The sequence below is a fragment of the Cygnus atratus genome, chromosome 1 (assembly GCF_013377495.2).
Source record: "Cygnus atratus isolate AKBS03 ecotype Queensland, Australia chromosome 1, CAtr_DNAZoo_HiC_assembly, whole genome shotgun sequence".
Lineage (NCBI taxonomy): Eukaryota > Metazoa > Chordata > Aves > Anseriformes > Anatidae > Cygnus > Cygnus atratus.
Genome location: NC_066362.1, coordinates 4,333,606 through 4,355,588, shown reverse-complemented (window position 1 = coordinate 4,355,588; position 21,983 = coordinate 4,333,606). Strand labels below are relative to the sequence as shown.

At 47.0% G+C, this 21,983-nt stretch overlaps 1 protein-coding gene across 1 annotated transcript in view; it reads right to left on the bottom strand.

Annotated features, from left to right (window-relative positions):
* Positions 1-18,733, bottom strand: part of LOC118249481 (store-operated calcium entry regulator STIMATE-like) — a 33,541-nt gene extending 14,808 nt beyond the window's left edge. The window contains exons 1-4 of the mRNA XM_035549491.1: positions 18,625-18,733; positions 6,548-6,596; positions 5,477-5,572; positions 3,171-3,292 (exon numbers count right to left, since the gene is read on the bottom strand). Of these exons, the coding sequence (XP_035405384.1) occupies positions 3,171-3,292; positions 5,477-5,572; positions 6,548-6,596; positions 18,625-18,733 (376 nt within the window). The remainder of the gene's footprint in view (positions 1-3,170; positions 3,293-5,476; positions 5,573-6,547; positions 6,597-18,624) is intronic.
* Between the last annotated feature and the right edge of the window lie 3,250 nt (positions 18,734-21,983).

The window sequence follows — 21,983 nt, the reverse complement described above, 5'->3', positions numbered from 1 at the left end:
AGCTCCTTCCTTACTCTTTCCCCCTGGTCCTAGGGGTGGAAAGACCAAGCACGCTAAGGACAAAACATCCCCTCAGGTTAAAGCTATTTTCAGCAGTATTTCCTCAAGCATTAGCAGCCAGCTCCCTTGGCTGCTTCGGGACGTGGGAATATTTGTTATGGAAATTTTGTACAATATCACAGCAGGGCCAAAAGCAGCCTACACAGGTCCTCAGTTAAACTCAGCAGCTGGCACTGAGCACGCTCTCCTATAACTAAATTTGACCAACAGAGTTCAACAGGCCACTAAACAGACTTTATAGGCCTCCAAGCAACATGCCTTTCCATTTCCAGACAGAAAATGAACAAAGCTCAGACAAGTCGGTGACCACAGCCCTACACAAACCCGTCTCCCTGGAGGCTTCTTCCAGCAAGGACACCCACTTTTCCCCCATCATTTCTTAATGCTCCTCTTCAGTGTTTGGCTTGCACATTGCAGAAGCCATGCATTAATGTGAATTCATAGCATTTGTTTACCTTCAAGTATTATTTTAGATACTGGTGAGTTGATACATCTGCAGCTTAGGCTGCTTTGCTCTCCTCCCTGCAGGGATCCCCACAGGAAGAGCACCTCCAGACGTGGTTTGCTGCTGCCCTGCTGAAGCCGTGGTGCACTGAGCACCTGTGGAGCAACCACCCTTTTCCAAAGTCTGCTCTAACCGAGGTGAAGACTGAATATCTCCACTCTTTGGAGCCAAGCAACTTCAGAAGACACAGCAGCCTTTTCTAAGGTGGCTTCCTATGCTAAAAGGCAGCCCAAAAGGCAATCAAGGGCAGCCAGGTAAAGCTGCAGGAACAGCAGTATAAAGTCTTTAACTCTCTGCCGGCTAAAACCAGGTCATTCCTGGCTGGAGCTGTCTTTGGCTGAAAACTTCAGCACAAGAAGAGGCTGATCTCAGAATGGGTGTCTCCCTTTTTTTTGGAAATATGAATTTTTAAACAGTCAGTGCTGGACAGCTGGTGGCTTGAAAGAACAACCCAGGTTTAGGGGATTTCCCCTTCCCTCCCCTTTGTTTCTCCATTATTTATTAATATTATTAATAATATAATTAATAATTATATTATTAATCCTGCAATTGCTGTCACACAGGGAAAACCACGTGGGGCCAAGCAGACAAGGAAAACAACCTCAGAGCAGGACTGATGGAGCCTCAGAGCATAACTGCAGGCATTTGTACAGGTTGCAGGGATGCAGCCAAAAGCTGAAGCGTCCAAAAAGAAGCAGTTGCAAATGATTTTTGCTTGAAGACCATGCAGGTGGATGGGTACTGGCTATACAGGAGGAAGACGCAACTGTTCCCTCCTGATAGCTGGAGCAATGGCAGTGTCTGCAGCACAGATTTGGTGTTTTCCTGGTATTTCTGTCCTTCTTCCTTTACAGGACTGCAAGAGAGGTTTTCAGGATAACTGAGGAAAGCAATGTAAGTCTGGTACAGCAATTAGTCCAGAAAATGAATCATATTTCTGGAGCCTGTATCAGACTGTACAAAGTTTGCCAGCATTTTCAGACCAGCCTGGAAGTTACTTAACACTCGAGATGAGGATAGCAGAGCTTTGCTTCCCGAGCCCTGCAGCAGGATGGTGTTAGGTGGGAGTCCAATGGCACGTCTTTTTTTTTCCATCATGTTCATTCTGGCCAGAGACCTGCACCAAAAGCAGTGCTGGGCAGATGAGATATTTAATCCCCCATTCAGGAGCTCAAGTCAAGCAACAGCAGAAACTAATTTTTGTTAATGAAAGCAAGATTTCCTCTCTCCTCATCGGAGCGAGCTGTTTCTGTAGTCGAAGCCAGCCTCCTCGAGGGGGGAGCTCCAGCTCCACGTAAGTTTGTTACTGCTCCGTGAGGTGAAGGCGAGCTATCAGTGCACATTAACATTTCCTTGCTTCTGTTCAGCTGCAGACGTGGCGTGTGAGGCTGTGCTCTGGAGTGACCGTGGTTGGGCTTTGAGTCCTCAGTGCTCAAAAAGGGGGAAAAAAATGCCAGTCCCTGATCCAAGAACGTCTGTATTCCTCTGCTGTCTCCCCTGAATGATTTTGTTTTGCTGTGCTTGGCTCCTCAGCTCTTTCACAGGGGCTGCCTTCCCCACGTCCCCCACAAATAACTCTCACTGATGCTGTCAGGATGCTCAGCTTGCTCGGGGTGAAGCCATTCTGGAGACCACCGGAGCCTTTAAAGCCACTCTCGGGTAGGACCAGAGCCTGTCCTGCCTGCAGCTGCTCCTGCTGTGTCACAAACCCAGACATCCCCTTCATCTTGTTCTGAAACTCATTTACACAGGCACAGCACTCCCCTCTTACACACTGAACATGAGCCTAAGCTAAAGCTACAAGTCAATGGGGTCCCTGCACTCATCTCACTTCCATGCAAATCTCACAAGCTACTAAAAATACAAAGGAGTGGGACCACCCTCCAATCAGACAATGATTAAGGTCTTAAGGGTGGAAAAGCTATTGGTATGAATAGGGTGTGTTTTCCAAGTCTAAAGATGGACTCGTCTTTATATTAGATATAATGTAAAGAACTCATCTTTACATTAATTATAATGTAAAAATAGCCCCGGGGTCCTTCCTCCCTTTACTACAGCATAGAGGAGCACTGCTCTCCTCAGAGCCGCTCTCCTCTTTCTGAAGAGAAGTGCTACCCTCTAGTGGGGCTGCCTGAGAAAGGTTTGGTTTTGAACTGTTTTTTTCTCCCTCAGGACAGGGATTGAAGCAGAGAGGCTGCCAAAACTTTGGCATACTTTTAAGGGTTTAGGAGAAACAGGAAAAAAAAAAAAACACACCACAAAACACAAAGAGAGCCCTACAGAAAAAAAACACACCACATCCAAACACCTTAATTTATCACGCACGTATCCTAGGGTATATGAAACCCCCAAGGACACGTTCAGCCTCTCACCACCAACCTGCTCTGCCCAAGAACACTTATCACAGCAGAGTTCCTACAACCTAGAGCTGTCCCAGCACGCAGCATGCTGTTAGCTACAACAGGCTGCTAGAGCCCAGGAGGAGAGGTAACAAAAGCAGGTTGCTCCCACATTTTCTCCCTAAATTGCCCTTTTTTTTTTTCCCCCTCCCCATTCACAGAAGAGAGGAAACAAGCCAGCTCTGTGCAGGGCTGTTGACCCCTACCGTATTCCCCGAAGACCAGGTACGTGTACTTCTGGTGCTGCACGATCCAGGAGACAACCTTCACGCCCAGCCAGATCAGCAGCATCCCCAGCGTGGCATCAAGGATGAAATTAATGAGGTAGCTGAGAGCAGAGGAAAAGGCCACTTGGTAAAGCTGCAAAATTCAGGCCTCAGCTGTGTTCTTAAGGCTATATAGAAGTATATTCAAAAATCTTTTATTTCAATATAGGAATCCATCAACAACCAAGATTTTAAAATCCCTATTTTCCTATTTTAATGGAAAAAATTTATATAAAATAAACAAAGTAAAATAAAAATGTTATAAAATATATTTTATATTAATATCATGTTGATAGTAATAGATTAATCATATTTAATACATTTGTATTGCAATCATTATATAATATTAACGTGTTGTGTAAAATATAATATTAATATATGTTAATATTATAAAATACATTTTTATTTTATATAAAAAAATCCCCTTTCCTATTTTATTGGATTTTCCTATTGCCTTACAAGTTTAAGAGCCTGCTCCACAGAGGAAGGAAGAGGCTTCACCATTCCTCTAGCACTGTTCATTTATTCACACAGTATTAATAACGAAGTAAAAACTAAGGCTAGCCCGAGAAGTAAAGAATCACCCCCACCCCTCCCAAAAAAAGTTTCGACCTTCACAGCGTTGTTTGTTCTTATTTGGATGAAACCCAAAATTTCATGGAAAAAGAAGCAAATATTCTTGCAGTTTCATACAAAAAAAAAAAAAGAAAATAGGCTTTTTGGACACCACAGATGCTCTGCAAACTGCATGGCAGAAAAGGCAAAAAGTCATTTTTACTTTACAAGGGGCTCCTATGAGCAGGGATGCAGAGCAAGAGGCAGAAGATTTCTGGAAGAGGTGACCAGTCCTGGCTCCACAGCAGGCATCCTAGAGTCCCTGAAAGCCTCTAGTTCAGGGTTTCACACCACCAGGAGATTTGGGGCTGAGGGCTTTGCTCTGCAGCTTTGGAGGATTAAGGCTCACAGGAGAGAGAGCAAGAGGCTGGAGACCTGGAGGGACCTTCTGGGGATTGCAGAGTCCAAGCTCTAATCCAGGGCTGGGTATTTTTACAGATTCCAGAGAAAAATCTCAGTCAGACTCATGTTTTCTGGCCAGTTTTCTGTTATTGGAATTTTTTTTCTGCCAGGTCAGGCCAGACTTCTACAGTGCGAAGAAAACCACCAAGCACAGAGCTACAGGAATGAATATTTCCCTGATGTTGCCTCTGAATAAAGGCACTGAAAAGAACAACCTGCTTTTGATATCCCCTTCAAAAACGTGGCATTAAGATTTTCTATACCAAAATGTTCAGAACTAGTTTATTATAGTTTTCAGCTGCCAAAATCAGAGCAGTCCCAATACAACTCCCAGTTTATACTGGGCAGGACACACAGCATAAGAGCCTCAAAGCCCAGCCTCAGGGCTGCAGAGTTTTAAGCTGCCTGGTTCAGGATCACAAATCAGGCAGACCAGGGAAGTGCCAAGCACACATTAGGAAAAACTGAAGGGCACGGCATAAGCACAGAAGGGCTTATTTTAAAACACTGCCCACTTAAAAGCAATCATGAATCATTTTTGATGTTATATTTAGTCCCGGCTTGTGGCTGTTTAAAGAAACATATCAAGGTGCAGCACTAGTACAAACAAAGGAGATGTGCCAGGAGGTTTTAAGCAGCATATTGAAGCTCAGAGGAGTTATGCAGAACAAGATAAAGTTAATTCTGATGCTAGAAATGTAGCTGCAAGTTGGCTGATCTGGAATACAGGTGACAACTCTGTTAAATTCAAATCCTGGTTTAGAAAGCCCCAAAACAGGACTACATGAATAAATGCAGTAGGTACAGCTGAAGTTCCAAAAAAAAAAAAAAGTCCTTACATCAGATAAAGGCCTTCAACTACAGGGTTAGCAAAAGCATAGTTGGCACTGCTCTGAGACCAGAAAAGCCTGGGATGCAAACAAATGGCACTTAACAGTTGCAAGTGCACAGGGCACCACTGCATCACTTACTGCAGCTTTTTTTTTTTTTTTTAAAGGGTATTTCATGGTGCTTTTAATCAGCAGAAAAATACCATCTTGCTGCTCCATCTCCATCAGACCAGGAGACTGCAAAGACAGAGGATATCCCAGGCTCTGAAAAATCAGTGTAGCAGTTTATCCCCACCTAGTACTTAAATGATTCAGTTTCCAATATATATAACTTTTTCCTGCAGGCCTGCTCCCTCCATTGGGATGTAGGACGTGAACAGAAGCACCTTGCGTACTTACAGAGAGCAGGGGTCCTCTTCAGTGAGATCAGACAGAAAAATATTGGCAAAGTGAATGAAGAGGGCACCTATTGCTTGCTTGGAGGTATCATAAAACCTGGAGAGAAGGAAAAAAGGCAGTAAGATCTGTCCGTCGTGATCCATCCGACAGCCCACGTGCAGCAGGTTGGAGAAGACACGACCTCCTGGTTCAGTCACCTGCAGCAAAATCCAGGCTTTCCCGGAGGAGGTAGGGCGGGAATTTTATTTCTAGGGGATTTTATTTCTATTTTATTTTCCAGCTGCTTTAGGGAGGTTTCCTTGAGAAGGGGCAGCAGGGCATTTTATTTAAAAAACTAAGTTCCAGATAGGATGTTGCTGGTATTTTTTAACCGAGCTAAGCACCACGCAGTTGGTCGCTCACTCCCTCCCTGCACTGAGATGGGAGAGAGGGAAAAAATTAAGAGAAAACAAAGGGGAAAAATTTAAATTTGTGGGTTGAGATAAAGACAGTTTAATAAGACAGAAAAGGGAAAATAATATTAGAAGAACATACAAAACCAAGTGATGCACAGTGCAATTGCTCACTACCTGCTGACCAACGCCCAGCCAGACTCTGAGCAGCAGCAGCTCCCCCACCCCACTAATCCCCCCCAGTTTTATTGTTCAGCAGGATACTTTATGGTATGGGATATCCCTCTAGCCAGCCTGGGCCAGCTGTCCTGGCTGTGTCCCCCCTACAGCTCCTGGTGCACCCCCAGCCCCTCGCTGGCAGGACAGCATGAGAAACAGGAGAGCCCTTGGCTCTGTGTAAGCACTGCTCTGCAACAACTAAAAACACCAGTGTGTTATCAGCATTATTCTCATCCTAAACCTAACACACAGCACAATACCAGCTGCTAGGAAGAAAACTAACTATCCCAGATGAAAACAGGACAGTATCTACCCCTTATTCTGTGCTACTGACATCATGCTCAGGTCCCATCCTTTCCAATGCATCCCAATTAGTCACAGAGCCTAGAAGACTGCTAGTAGCAGAAAAATTAGTGTTACAGGTACACGGTCTTTGTAAGCTTCAAATTAAAAGCCTCACCATATCCTCCAGGGACGCCTCTCTTCTTTTGGTTCCTTAAATCGTTTTACTGCAAAGAAAATAAGAGGGGTTACGTTAACCAGCAGAGCTGAACAGATTCTGCATGCAGTCTGTGCCAAACTTCAAGGCAGAAAGCAGCCAAAAAAATTTATTTGGAGGTATAGGTGGTATCCCTCAGGACCTGACTGCAAATCAAGCACAAGCAACGCACCCATAGGGCAGAAGGATGAGCAGCAGAGGAGTTTCGGAGGTAGCCATGTGTTACTTGCTTCCTTCAGCAAGGCTTTCATACTATGGGCAGGGGCCTGAGGAAAGCTAGGGAGGGTTCATCCCTACCTACCAGCCTTGGTAACCCTTCCAGGCTAACTAAAGTTACAGTAGTGACACTGAATATTGCTCAATAGTCCATCAAGCTTTTGAGTCACGTTAAGTTACAAACAAAGAAGTGCAATAAAGCCATCTCCTCCTTGCAGCTACAAGGACCAGAAGGCAGGCAATAGGGGCTTCATGCACACACAGCATGAAGGTGCCAGCTCCAAGCCACAGAGCCCTACAAGCTTGTATGGCTCCAAGCTCGTGCCAGCTAGCTAGAGACACTAATAAAACACTGTTTTTATCACGCAACATTTTGTAGGTCACTGGGTACAGATTGGAGATGTGGTTTTAGTACTGCCACACGCCCTGGAAAAGATACTTGAATCCTTTAATGAAGTCCCTCTGGGTATAGATGAGTTTGCTCCTTGCAGCCTTTCAGGTCTGTCTCCTCTACAGGTATCACACTGCTCAGAGCTCCTTCCTGTTACTACCTGCAGGTAGCACAAAGTGGGGTTTTTACCTTTTTTTTTTTTTTTTTTTTTTTTTTTACAGTTTTGCTCACAGTGGTATGAACATTGCAGAGCATCTCAAAGGGTTTGCTTGTCCCAGAGATTTGATGTTCTCCCTGGGTTCATCCAAGCTTTACACATCCAAACAGGAGCTGCGGATGGAAAAGTACCCAGTGCTATACCACATGTAGAAGTCACTTTTGACTGTTTTGCTGTCACTCCAACTAGTAGCCCATTTTAGGGAAGTACCTATCAGCTATCAGGCCAACTCTTTTCTCCCCTAAAAACTAAGACATCAATGCTCTGGAAGAGGTTTTCTCACTTTATTACCCTCCTCCCTAATTAATAAAAGGGCATTTAGTATCGTCATCTTGTTTGTGGTAAGGCTGCTTGAAGCTGCACCTGGAGGCACTACAGTTACAGCTGCTGCCTCCAAACCCCAGGTAGATGCAGAGGATGTAGACCTCAGACCTCAATTTAAATTGCCATGATCAGTTCCTAGATGCGTTGCCAGCTTGAACAGGATTCAGAATTTAAAAATAATAAGCTGTGACTGTTTTTTGAAGGGAAGTGGAAACAAACAGTAGCTCATCCTTGACTCCTGCCCATCCATCCCAGGACATAAGCTGAGCAGCTGCTTGGTGGTGCCATCTAGTGATGCTGCAGGACACATGAGTATAAATCAACACACTATATCTAACCCCTCTTAGAGAAGCTATCCCAAGGGCATATATTGCGAGCATTAATTACTAATCCTTCTACACCTTCCAGATATTCCCAGTGCTGGGCAGATCATTGCAATGAATACCCTAAGAGTAAGCAGGCTACAGAATACCAGACCATCAACTAATCTGTTTCATCCTCACCACCTCTTCATTTTTGGAGCCTCGTAGCCTACTCTGTGACTTTTAAAGCCAACCAAACACCAGAACAGACACGCACCATCCCACTGGTTGTAGTTATTCCTTCCTCATCCCCCCCCAGCTATGCATAAGCAGTGCTGCCTTCAAGTTTACACCCAGCAAAGAGATCTCCTTACTGATGACAGTTCTTGGCACAACAGGACACTTCCCAAGGTGATTTGAGGGTACAAAAACAGGGCCCTAAAGTGCAACAGATGAAAGACAAGGCATCACTGCCACACATCTGCATCCACTCTTCAGTGGGGAAAGTGATGAATTTTTGTAAGCATGAGTTTCCTTGCTCCCCATGGGATAAGAATTGCACAAGCTACTCCTCTAGTCCGTTTTAGATCACTAACACTGCTGGTAAAGGCAACACAGTTTTAAGCACAATTTGATATCCTGCTTCGTGACTCCAGACTGTACTCCACTGAGGTCTCATTAATTGAAAGATCAACAAGTGGTTGAAGTGAACAGCTTGTGTCCAAGTAAAAACTGCCCTTTCAGAGCCAGGAAATGATCCAAGCCAGGTACACCACGGTAACTTGTGCCATGGGCATCCCATAAAGAAAAAAAAAAAAAAAAACACAAACAGGGGAGTATAAATGTTTCAGGTTATAACCTGAGACATTTTCTCCCCCTTCTCAGTGAGGAAATGCACAGCTTTGACAGCACAGCTCATATGGGGTGCACAGACAGAAGGCAAACCCACCTCTCAAAGCGCAGTCAGCAATGAGCTCAGTAAAGGCTGGGAAGAAAACCTACCACATTAACTAGATACAGCTAATTTCCAAATAAATAGCTCTTTGCTATTGTACGTCTAGATGGTAATTAACTGATGCTTTTGGTTGAGTCTAGCTGTATTGAGCACTCGGTCTGGCAGCTGCAGCCCAACCACGCACCCGAAGGGACAGCCTGGGCACTTTTCCCTGGGAAACCCCTGCCTGGTGAAAAGAGCAGGACCTCCCCTGCTTGGAGCCTTCATGTTTCAGAGGTACAGCTTCATACCTCTCTTACTGGCAAGGTGAGGAGGTAACACATGAAAGACCACCCTCCCAGCCCCAGGACTTTGTCTAGGAACATCCACCCAACAGAAGAGCCACGTGCATTTCACCCACGCACAAATAAAAGACGCGTGGACTAACCAAGCTGAGCAGCCACAAGGATTGAAACCAAGCCCAACAAACTTGCTCAGCTCTTGGTGGCAGCATGCTGTGCCCGGGAAGCTGTAGAAGGGGCCTGCAGGCCACCAAGCCAGCCAGCTGACCACTGCCCCATCCACGGGAGCACCAAGGATGATTTTCCAGTGGTGGCTTAATGAGAAATGACATGTTATGCACCCACAGCCACTCAGGCTGGGAATTCAGTAATTCAGCGCGATGAGATGACAAGTAAGAGGTAAGAAGTTAATGGTGTAGTGCCTTGTTCAACATGGCTTGTCATGCCTCGTTAGATTTAAGAGAGTTATCCGAGACTCTGTAATTATCAGAGACAGTAAAACTGTTGTATTAAAAGATAAAAGCTAGTATTATCGAGAAATAATTAACCGCTTAAAAGGGCATTTACCATGCAGAGCTGCAGCAGGCTGTCTCTGAATTAAACCAGAAAGCCAGCCAAGACCACTAGAGCTTAAACTGGCAGCAAAGTAGCTCAGTGGCTGTGACCCAGAGGTTAGGGGGTGATGTTAACCCCCCATAGAAATGGCTCCAGGTCTCCAAAACCTCAAGTAGCTGACAAAGCCCTCTGAAGAAGCACAGCTTTTGTGCTCTGGAGCAACAGACTGCACCGTGTTCCTCCTCTCCCCCAAGCCTTACAGACAGCCCAGCCAGGGCAGCTGCAAAAGCTCAGCTTGGGGAAGGGCTAAAGCCTCCTTTACTCATCTCTAAGCACATCTCCACTCACTGGGGGCAGCTCAGCTCTTCCATCAGCTGTAGGAAGCATTTACCTACCATGGCTCAGAGAAATCTTAATGGTGGACTGAGCTTTTTTTTTTTTTTGTGTGTGCTCATGGGTGCAACGTGCAAACAAGAAGTAGGCGATTTGAATTTTAGCACCTATAACGAATTAAAAATAGTTTAGTGCAGACAGCTGCACAAGACAAAAGGGAGAGGATCCCCATCCAACCAGACTAAAAACGATACTAAAATGTTGTGGGTCTACACTAGAAGACAGAGGGTTGGAGCACCTCTCCTACTGACACAGGCTGAGAGAGCTGGTGTTGTTCAGTCTGGAGAAGAGAAGGCTCAGGCGAGACCTTAATAGCAGCCTTTTAATACCTACAGGTATTAGGTATTAAAAAGCTGGAGAGGTACTTTCTCAGGAAGTGATAGGACAAGGGGAAAGGTCCTTGAACCAAAAAAAAAAAAAAAAAAAAGGTAGATTTAGACAAGGTATTAGGAAGAAATTCTTCACTCAGAGCGAAGAGATGAAGAATGCTTTATCTTCATAACTGCGATCCTCCCCGACTGCCAGATACCTGTAAGCCCAATTACCAATTAGGGCAGCAGTTTGCACTACACCCCAGGCTACCAGGGCACAGCTTGCTGGCATGCGTTTTCCCTCCATGGCTCCATATGTTTGATACTTCTTTAGGAATCTTTCCAAGCATGTTCTATGCACACAAGGTACTCCTGAACTTAGTGCTTTCCACATCACTAAGCAGAAAACCAGCTGAAGTATCATACGTAACAAGTACCATTCACATGAACCTGTAGGCAGATTTTGGAGGCAAATCTAAGGGAAAGACACCACTGAAAATACAAGCGAGCTTTCAAACCAGTCTTTGAGGTCTAAAAGAAGAAATGAACATAAAGGTGAATACAAGTTGGAAATAATTGCTGCAGGGTTTGATTCAAGTGGAAGCTTGAAAAAACATTTCTACCAGCTTTCTGAAGTCCAGCTGTTTGTGGCATGTTTAAGGTGATTCCCAGCCAAGGTCAATGCCCTGTTAAGCTGTTTCTTTTAGCACAATGGGAAGCTGTTTTACTCCTCCCTATCGGGGGAGTTGGGCATATTTCTGTTGCAGACTCCACAGGTTGATAGGAGATGCTGGGTGAAATAAAGCTGAACTCCCCACGTCCACAGCTGAGGGTCCCTGTAGCAGAGCAGGGTGCTACACCAAGCACCATGGGGGAAAAAAAAAAAGTTAAGTAGGAAATGGATACTGCTTGTCTACTAGGTTCCTCCTGCAGGAGCTAACTCTGCACTGCACCTATTTCAATCTCATCCCCGACTATTCCAATTAAATCTCAATTAACAATAAAGCGTGTGGATGTCAGCAATGAAATAGTTTACACTGTAGGAATGCGTTTCCTTCGGAAAGGCTTCAAAGGCAGTCTTCAAAAACAAGAGGAAGCCTCACAAAGTCCCAGCCCAGTCGCAAGCACACAGGCTGCTCCACGGTCCCGAGCTGTGCTGCAGCACGGAGGTGAGGCACTGAGTGACATTTAGCCTTGTTGTGTGGTCCAAAACATCTCAGGAAAAGGCTGGGAAGGTAGGAAAAAGCTGCTCCTGACTCTTCTAGGAGCAGAGGACCCAAACCTATCCCACTCAAGAGATAGGATCACAACTGAGGGGACTCCTGCCTTCTTGAGTTGATGCCCTTTGGGTTACTCTCCCCCTACTTGGCTCCAGTTTTTGCAGACCAAATACCATGAAGTTAAGCAAAGGGAAGGAAGATGAGCAATGAGAAATACCCTGTCCACTGCTGAGAAAGGGCAGAGCAGGAAACAAAATACTCCCAGATCCCTCCTCTTCAAGTCAAGGACAATAAAGATCATAGACACTTGAAGTTCCCTGAGGACCACCAGGCTAGGATGAGGTTGGACATCTGAATAAGGACCTAAAAGATGTAAAAAGTACATTTACGAGAAAAGTATTTCATTATGGATCTGTAAGGACTCAGAAAGCAAGAAGGTAAGAGCTCAACTAGAACCAGCTCCTTTTTATTTTATTTTAATTTTTTGCAGAGCAATAGAAGGTAGACATTTATTAGGGTGTTTTCTTGATGCAGTGCAAAGGGAACAGCTTTGCCTGCCCTAGACCTATAAAATTCCTTGAAGTTATGAGATTGCAGCAGTGCTGTTCTGCAGCCTACTCCTTTTAATTAATCCCCAATTATAAACAATCAGTTAAGACAATCACAGCATCTATCACCTGATTCTCGTGCTGTTTGTCACCTGCATGGGAGCACTCCCATGTGCAGCAGCCTCCCTGCGTCCCCCATCAACCACATGTACTCTGCAGAAGATGTGTGCCTGTGGCCCCCTCTTGGAAATAGGGTCTAATTTAGGCAGCATTAGATTCAGTAGCAGCTGACAGACCCCTGTCATCAAGACAGACCCCTAAATGAGTTCTCTACAAGATCAAAGGGAGAAGCTTAGGTGTGCTTGGCTGAGGGTCAGATCACCTCCTTGGGAAGTTGTCCTGAAATCAACCAAAGGATTCAAGAGGGGAGCTGACATATCCTTTCTATGACTCTAAGCCTCAAATCCTCCAGGATTTGATTTACCAGAGACCAAGCCTGACCCCACGGAGCTCAGCAACAGGCCCCAGAGGACGAATATTTAAAACAAATGTGATATTAAAAGCACTTAGAGTACTTATATTGGGAATAGCCCACCTAAACCCAGGCTGCAATACACAGAATTGGGTATGCTGTTACTTGCTTTAAAGCAAATGACTAGCTAAGTCCCCTGCCATAAAGCCAGGAAGCCCATCTTTGAGACAGCACCACGCTGCCTTATTTCTGGCTTTTACAGCTCCTGTACCAGGCAGGAAACAGAAGGTATCCGTCTGCCCAGCCTCTGCTTTACTTATAGGCAGTAGGGTCCCCAATAACACGTTTCAACCTATTTGAAGGACACACCCTTTCCCAGGCTTTTTCCAAGCCCCAGACAGGAAGAAGCCAACATGCAGGATATGGAGACCAAAGCCCTGGGGGCTGCACTATTCTTAGCCTGAGCTCACAGCTACCCAGACAGCTTGACCCGGGACACAATGGGAGGAAGCAGCAACCCCTGCTTGCAGATAGCAGCCAACATGCTGCTGGCAAGATAAGCGCGTGCCTGAGCTGGAAAGGATCAAAACACATACCCAGCATCACTTCACAGAGCAGCAAGGGATGATCTCTGTGGTTTGAGGAGGCAGATGCTATTGACATATATTCTCTAGTTTGCAGTATATATATGGTCATTCCTATATTATATATAGTCAAACACATATATATATATGTCATTCTTTCCCAAAGATCCTTGTACCAATGCTTCAGGAATGCGCACACCTGTACCAAAACTGGCTGAGGTGATGCTTTACTCAAGGAAGGAGTAACAATGAAGGATATGCTCTGCTTTATCTCTGGTTCTGCAGGACGTGAGGCAATTGGGAAATAAGATGGCACATCTGGCTATTGCTTGGCTACTCTTCAGCATCCTCTAGAGAAAGTTTCTTCTGGCATAGAGTGCTCCATGTTGCGAGACGAACACGTATTGATAGGAGATTTAGGTCCTCAGAAAACCCTGCTCAAGCAACACAGACCCTGGAAGTCTTGCACAGTGCCATGTACTAGAACTCCCAGGCTGATGTCGGTGGTCCTTAAGGAAAGTAATCACTTATTTCTTTTGGAAACAAACAAACAAACATCAACACCAAAAGAACTAGGCATCTTCATTCCCTAAGACCCTACCTAACAGCTACTCCTCTTCCCTCTCCCCTGTGGTTGCTGATGAAGTTCAGACCATCCCTTCCTATTCCCCATCCCAATCCAGAGTCACCCCCAAGCCCAGTGCAGAAGCTCTGGAACTCACAGAACAGCAACACCTCCCCATCATCCACCTTGAAGAGACATACTGAGATCCTCAGCTGGAGCATCCAGCTATCTGGGTGCACGAAGTGCACAGGTGAAAGCCATGCAGTGCTTCAGGATGGGTCTCAGTTTTTCCTACCTTATGCAATGGGTGCATCACTCCTGTGTCTTATTTCTGCATGGATTTTTATGGCCATCATTACAGTGGTTGGAAACCACAAGCCATACAATACATGTCAAGAACAAGGTCTGTTATTTGATGACACATTAAGTCTCACAGCAGACACGGATTGGGGCTGGACTCCAGCTCAAACAGTGTTTTATTTAACTCTGCCCTAAGGGAGGCAGCAGTGACTCTCCACACAAAGCATCATCAGATTTCATGTTAATCCCTCAAAAAATAGGTTTTAAAAAGGGGAATGCTTTATATCTTAAGCCTATTATTTCATAGAATCTCTTAAGCTGTAAAAAACCTCCAAACCAACCAAAATTCAAGAGCTTTGTGGAAAGCTGTGTTTTGGTGTAACAAAGCACATCAAATACCACATGGACCTTCCAGCTTACAAAGTGCAACATGGGTTTCCAAGCTCAGAAGGTTTTCAGATGTACTGAAGCAGAAAACATCATAAGAGTCCTGCCACACGCAGCTTTTTGCTTAACCTACATGCAAACTGACCCCTGGAGACAGCACAGCCCTGTGCTTCACACCTCCCAAGACAACAAAACCACAAAGGTTAGCTGTTTCCCCGAGAGGGAAAAGCATCTGTCATGGTGAAGTCCCAACGTAGGTATAAATAACCAAAGAGTTATGGTTAAGGTATAAATAACCAAAGAGTCAGCATTTATGTTAGAGGAAGCAGAGTCAGTGGAGACTGCCTTGGGCACGGTAAGCCTGCAGCGCTCCCATGTCCTGGGCAAACTTATTTCAGAAGTCTGCACAGATGCAGTGATTTATCAGTCAGTTTCTCTTTCCCCACATGCTTCCACTCGCTCGTGAGAGATTCTTGCTGTGTAAGAGCTGGAGCACCACACAGGAAGCATGGAAACACAGCAGCCCAAAGCACACACAGCAACCAGCCTGATCTTTGCATGGGCAGGATTTATCTGAGTGCTGTTGTTCCCACCAACCCTCAATACAAGGATGTTCAGACACATCCATGCACTGGGAGACTGTTTCTCGTTTTCTACTAACCACACTTCCCATCATCCTGGAGAAAGATGCACTGGGACTGGATGCTGGTAAGTCCACATGGGTCAGGCAAAGACAAAAAATACAGCAAGAGGAATTCCCCACAAGTGGAAACCACTGCTTTTTTTACAGTCTGGCAAGCTCCTGTCCTGTGGAGCTGACTCAGGACAAGCTACTTGGACCAGAACAATAAAAACACTCATCCTAGCTGCTAACAGCACATCTCCATCACTGAACCCTGCCTGGGGACCAGCGTCTGGGGACAAGGTCTTCAGAAAATTAAGGCAAGGAGTGCTGGAGGAGCATCCTGCAGCTCTGTGCCAGAGGAGCTAAAGGGACACTGCTGTCACATTATGCACGCTTAAGCCATTTACAGAAGCCAAGCAGAAAATCAGTTTGTTTTTTGTTTGTTTGTTTTTTCTACTTGCAGAAGGTTACAGAGCTCAGAGCAGCACAGCTCTCCCTGCCCGGTGCGACCAGCCCTCTCCATAAGCTTATTTTGACACCTGCAGCACAAATACCAATAAACCTCCTCCAGGAGCTCAGAGCCTCAACAGCCTCAGGCAGGGAGGAAACTGGAAGAAGAATAGTTGTTCTTAGATGTCCTTCACATTGTTTGCGGTGGGGTAGAAACAAATTTGTTCGCTCCAAGGAAAGCTTTTTTCCATTCCCAAGGGACAAAAAAAATCCTTTAACTCCCCAAATCTGATTCTGCTGTGCCCTTGTTAATCTACAAAAAACGCTATGGCTAGGATTTTGTGCAAGATCTCCACCCATTTCAAAGGGATTTTGCTGACCAAGTGACAAATCTGGGCAACTTTTGCTAGTTTACAGCCCCTTCCTTAAAAAAAAAGGAAAAAGAAAATGAAGTTTTAAACTTCAGTAGCAGCAACTGCAGGGTCTCAACCCCCAAATCACACCCAGCTCCTGCAGCTTGCTTTCTCCACTCAGCAAGTGGTGATCAATGCAGTGTGAAGAACTGCTTCAGCTGGGATTGCTCAATTATCCACACATCGTGACCTCCCTACATGAGGGCTCTTGTACAGGGGAGCTGGACTGCAATACCCACAGCTGCAAGGCTGCGCTGCCTCTTCCTTCAAATGCTCAGAGCAAGAGTCCTCAGCAAGCCCAAGTGCCTCCAAAACCACAGCGGGCAGGTGGGAAGGTTTATAACCCAAATTTTTATTTGATTGCCAAGTGGGGCTGAGTTGCACCCAGAGCAAGCCCAGGACCACAGTGCAATTTGACTCGACTACATTAGAAGACAGGGCTCGGAAAAGCAAGAAAATATTCATAAGCTGAAAGGGACTGTCCTCACTGCTGCTCATGGTGATGGGGGTGAGCTTAATATAACCACATTAAGATAAAGCTGGGCATCCTCTACCTGTGGGTCACAGTTACACCCCATAAAGGACCTGTTTCACATACACCACGTTGAGGGGAGCGCACATCCCACTCTTCCTTGTACAGTGAAACAAGTTATTCCCTCTGCTGCTGAAGGTCCTTTTCTCTAAATTAACCTTTCATAGCCTTCGCAGCAGGCAAAAGTGGCCTGAGGGAACCCAGCGAGCTGTCCTAACCCCACTTCACATTACAGGTGACAGATCCACGTGCTTAAATATTCTCTTCCAGGCTCGCATTCCGCCTGTGCTTCGCTGTCTAGATGTGCACTTGACACAGCATCACTTCAGGTAGTCCCACAGGACTGACTTCCAGCTCAGTGTGCAGCCAGGCTCTCCTACCAGCCTGGCAGGAGGTAATCCTCCCACAGCCCCAGGAGACAGAAAAATCAAGGCCACAAGCTCTAATAACAACATATAAACTTATCCATCCTGTTGCAGACTGTACGTGTGACCCTACGTATTCTGTACACGTACCCTTGTGAGCACAACCCACAGATAAGCACCTGCAAAATCTCGCTTAGCATCGTGCTATCATTAATCCTAATTCCTCTAGATGTTTCTGTGTTCTCTGAGCAGTTATTACACAATTTGGAAACTTTATGCATTCGAATTTAAGCTCCAGTGATGGCTCTGTCCCCACACCTGGATGAAGCAGTTGCCCAGCTGGCTAGTTTCTCCTAATTAGCCAAGAGGATGCTAATGATTAAAGACCTATTAGCCCTTGCACCAAGGAGGAGAGCAACAAACCCTGGGGCTGACAATTTGCCAGCAGTGGCTGTGCTCCAAAACTTTCATCCACAGGAGCATTTTGATGCAATTAATGCCCTTCATTTCACAGGACACCCCATGGGATTTACAGGCCAATACATACACATCACACATATAGGAACAGAAACACCAAGTCAGGCTGTTCTTTGGCAAACACAGGGAGTGAAGCCCTAAAGTTTGGCTACTTCTGCTGGAAAAAGCCATCAACTATCACAGGAAGAACCTGTTGCAGCTTCAGTGGCAGCCTGGCACTTGCAGCAGCCTCTGGAAGGGGTTTCCAGACAGTAGAAGAGGAGATGAGCGAGCCTCAAAATCTGCAGCTACTTAACCAAACTCAAAGCTTTCTTTCTCTGTCACCCCAGGTCTTTAAACAAGGAAAACAGATCGAGTTCTGGCACGTTACTCAGCTTGTGTTAAATCACTTAACCCAAAAGAAAAGCGACTCAGAGCTTGGAGCAAGATGCAGCTGTAGTGCGGAGAGTAAATTTTCACAGGTCTTTCAGTGCCCCCAGCCCTCCCCAGGGCTTCTCTGTTACCAGCCCCTCACAGTAACACCAAAAAAAAATAAAATCCTTCCCCAGCCCTAACACTTCCCAGGCTGAGAAAATTAAACAAAACACCACCAGAACCCCATCAGGGGAAGCAGTGTTCTCATCCAGCAGCACCATACCTGACTCTGCCTATTTTTCTCAGTCCTCCCAGCAAACTGTCCTCTTACAGCACAACTTTTCACCCTTCGTTAAACTTTTCTAAGCAGCTGAGCTCAAACCGAGCCCATCTTTCCATACTAGCGCTGAAAGCCCATGGTGCTTGATCAAGATTAAGATTAACATTGCTCAGATTAAGGCTTCACACGCCAGCTTTAACAGCAAGCACTCAGCACCCCAACCACCACAAATCACTGCACCCCCTCTGCTCCAAACCCTACGGTTTGCATGCGAACCCTCTACACCCTATAAATAAAAACCCCTATAAACACCTTATAAATAAAGAGCCCCCCCCCAGCAGCACCGAGCAAAGGCAATTTAGCAACACCCCCACCACCCCATCCCAGCACCCCCTGCACCCCCGCACCCCCTGCACCCCCGCACCCCCTGCACCCCCAGCACCCCCTGCACCCCCAGCACCCCCACCATCCCCAGCACCCCGGGGCAGGGTGCCCGGCTCGGGGGGCGATGGGGGACTCACACATGAGGGTGCTGAAGGCGCAGAGGGCCAACAGTGCCTGCAGCAGCACACCGAAGCGCCCCAGCAGCGCACCGCTGCCGCAGCCGTGAGCTGGCCGGGGCGCGGCCATGGCCGGGGGGGGGAGCGGAGCGGGAGCGAAGCGGAACCGGAGTGGAAGCGGAGCGGTCCCGCTGCCTACAAAGCGGAGCCGCCGCCGCCGCTCCCGTCCCCGCCCCGGTCCCGGCTGCTGAGGGCACACCCGGGGGCGGGGCGGTGGGATGGGGACGTGGGGGGGGCCTGGGGGTGTTTGGGGTCCTGGAGGGGTTTGGGATCCTGGGGGGGGGGGTTGGGATGTGTGTGGGGTCTCGGTAGTATTTGGGGTGTTGGGATGGAGGGGTCCCGGTGGGCTTTGGAGGGGTTGGAATTGGGAGGGAGGGCTGGGGTTCTGGTGGGATTTGGGGTGTTGGGATGTGTGTGGGGGGTCCCAGTGGGGTTTGGGGCATTGGAATGGGGTGTGGGTTGGGGTCCCGGTGGGTTTGGGGTGTTGGGATGGGGTGGGGGTGTCCCGGTGGGGTTTGGGGGGCCCTGGAGGGGTTGGGATGTTGGGATGGGGGGGTGGGAGGGGTTCTGGTGGGGTTTGGAGGGTTGGGATTAGAAGGGAGGGAGGGTTGGGATGCCGGGGGCTTTGGGGTGTTGGAATGGGGGGAGAGGGATTGGGGTCCCAGTGGGGTTGGGGAGGGGTGGGGGTTGGGGTCCTGGTGGGGTTTGGGGTGTTGGTGTAGGGGAGGGGTTGGGGTCCTGGTAGGTGTAGGGTGTTGGGATGGGAAGGGAGGGTTGGGATCCTGGTGGGCTTGGGGCGTTGGGATGGGGAAGGAGGGTGGGGGTCCCGGTGGGTTTGGGTTGTTGAGGTGGAGGAGGGGGTTTGGGGGTCCTGGTGGGATTTGGGGATTAGGATGGGGAGGGGGGGTTGGGGTCCCACTTGGGATTGGGGTGCCAGGCTGAGGCAGGTCCCAATGGGGTTTAGGGTGCTGGAATGGGAAGGGTAGGGAGGATTCCTGAAGAGTTTGGGGTGCCAGGCTGGTGGTGAGGGGGATCCCAGTGGGGTTTGGGGTGTTGCGCTGGGGAGGGTGGGTAGGAGACCCAGTGGGGTTCTGGGTCCCAGGCTGGGTGTCCTGGTGGGATTTTGGGTGCTGGGATGGGAAGGATCCTGGCTGGGTTTGGGGCGGCGAGCTGGGGAGGGAGGATGGGGCTCCTGGATGATCTGAGACACTGCAGGGACTGCTGATGGGGTCTGGATCTCAAACAGCACCCTCAAACCTGTGTTTTCTGCTGCTCCACCTGACGCAGCTCCTGGCCCCCTTTACAGCTGCCCCCAGAGTGCTGCTTTCACTTTTTTCTGTCTTTTCAGTATCTTTGTGGCCCTCTTTAAGGAGCACTGAGGTCCCGTGCCTGAGTTTTCCTCCCTGACTTAGAGACGTAGGAGCTTGCATCTCGTTACAAAACTGAGCGGGCTGCAAATCTCATCATATTGCATGACTCCGAGCAATGGCCTTAAAAGCAACGATAAACGTTACAAAAGTGAAAAAAGAAAATCATGGGAAGTGTCCCACAGCTGAGCCAACACATCAACATACCAACCAGAAACAGTCCCTCCTTTTTTCAAGGGAGAAGCGAATTGTGGGCTGACAGATGCTCAAGTCACCAGCTCTAATCACAGTTTAATCACGAGTTCAATCAGCAAGCTGGAAGTTTGATCTTGCTAAGTCATTTTCAGCTGATTTCATATGTGTAGTAATCGGTAGCTTCATTAAAAGGTTTGTTCCCCTGGGTTGGTAAACCTGTTTGTGTATTGCAATCAGTTGCCTCTATATTAAATTCTACATCAAATATTAAAGCTGATATTCTTACATAAAGCCAGCTGAACACCCTGGTAGCATCTATTAAGCAAGTATGTATCTCAACAGAGATTTATTTAGGATCTAACATTTTACATTTTCTTAAATTTCCTAGGCTGCTGTTAAAGAAGCATTTTCAAGAATTGGATCCTGGATGATAATTTTTCACCTGGGAATTGCCTCAGACTCTATTTGCCCAAGTACAGCACAGCTGTTGGAGAACACGGACAAGACAAAAAAAAAGCATTTAAACTAGATTGGTATTTCTTAAAACTTCATTTTCTTTGAATAACCTTCACATTATCCATCAAAGATGGTATGTGGGATGCACCAGCGGGTTGCACAAGGGCAAAGTCTTCCCAAGGCTGTCCCACCCATTGTGCATCCTCCCTGTTCCTGCTGATTTCTCCTTGCTGCCACATTCAGCAATGGAAAGTTGTCCAAAACCTTATTTCTGAGTGCAGGTACATTTACAAGAGAGCCCAGTACCTCGCATGTGTGAAAACATGCAGGCTATAAAAAGGGCAATAAAGAGAAAAAACCCAATTTCGCCCCTTCCCCTCCCTTCCTTGAAGAAGGAGGCAGCTGTCCCTGAGCGGCTTCTCCACACTCCACCGTGAAACCACAGCCTTGGCTTAGCAAAAACATGATTTGCACTTCAAAATATTTTGATTTTCTGAACCCATGAAAAAAAAAAATAATAAAGCTCAGCTGTACCAGACGTAGAGTCTGTGCGCTCAGGCTCCTAAATTTCTGTTGTATTATTTTGGCATCTAAGATGCCCTGCAGCTGTCTCCCTGCTTTTTTTCCACAGGGATTTCCATCTCTTTGCAGAGGCACAGAGGCTTTGGGTGCTGGTTACCCCCAGCCCTTCTCCAAAAACCGCGGCTGCTAACCCCATATCAGTGGGTTGGTGCCTTTAAGTTCCACATCTCAATTTGTTGTTTTCCTTGAGAAATTTCGCCTTTGGGAATTCGCCTAAGTGGGATTTCAGCCACAAATCACTCTCTGGGTATTTCCATCCCTCTCTGCCGATGGTGCAGACAGCTGATGGGCGCTCAGCCATCGTTCGCAAAGCCTTGTGAACCAGCATCACAGTGCTAAAACTTTTTTTATTTTTTCTTTCTCCCAAACTTGCTTAGCAGGCAGGGCACTGATAATGGCAAAGGCGGCTGTCATTTCCCTGGTGGGAGTGGATTTTATCCTCACTGTTGATGCAAAGCTGTTTTCCAGGCAGACACTTTGGATGAGTTCAGAGAGAAAATGTGTTCCCTTATCTGCCCAGGGTAAGGCCCTTGAAAGCTGGGTAGTGGCAGGGCTTTCCAGGCAATCTCACCGATAGAGAGGAGAAGGGCTGTGATCCTTCCTTTACCCTTAGCCTTGGTTGGATAAAAGTCTGGAGAGGCTCACGGGGCATTGGTCACTTGATGCTGATTTTCTTCCATCTGTCTTTGTGAGCTTACAGAAATACAGATGAGAATTATT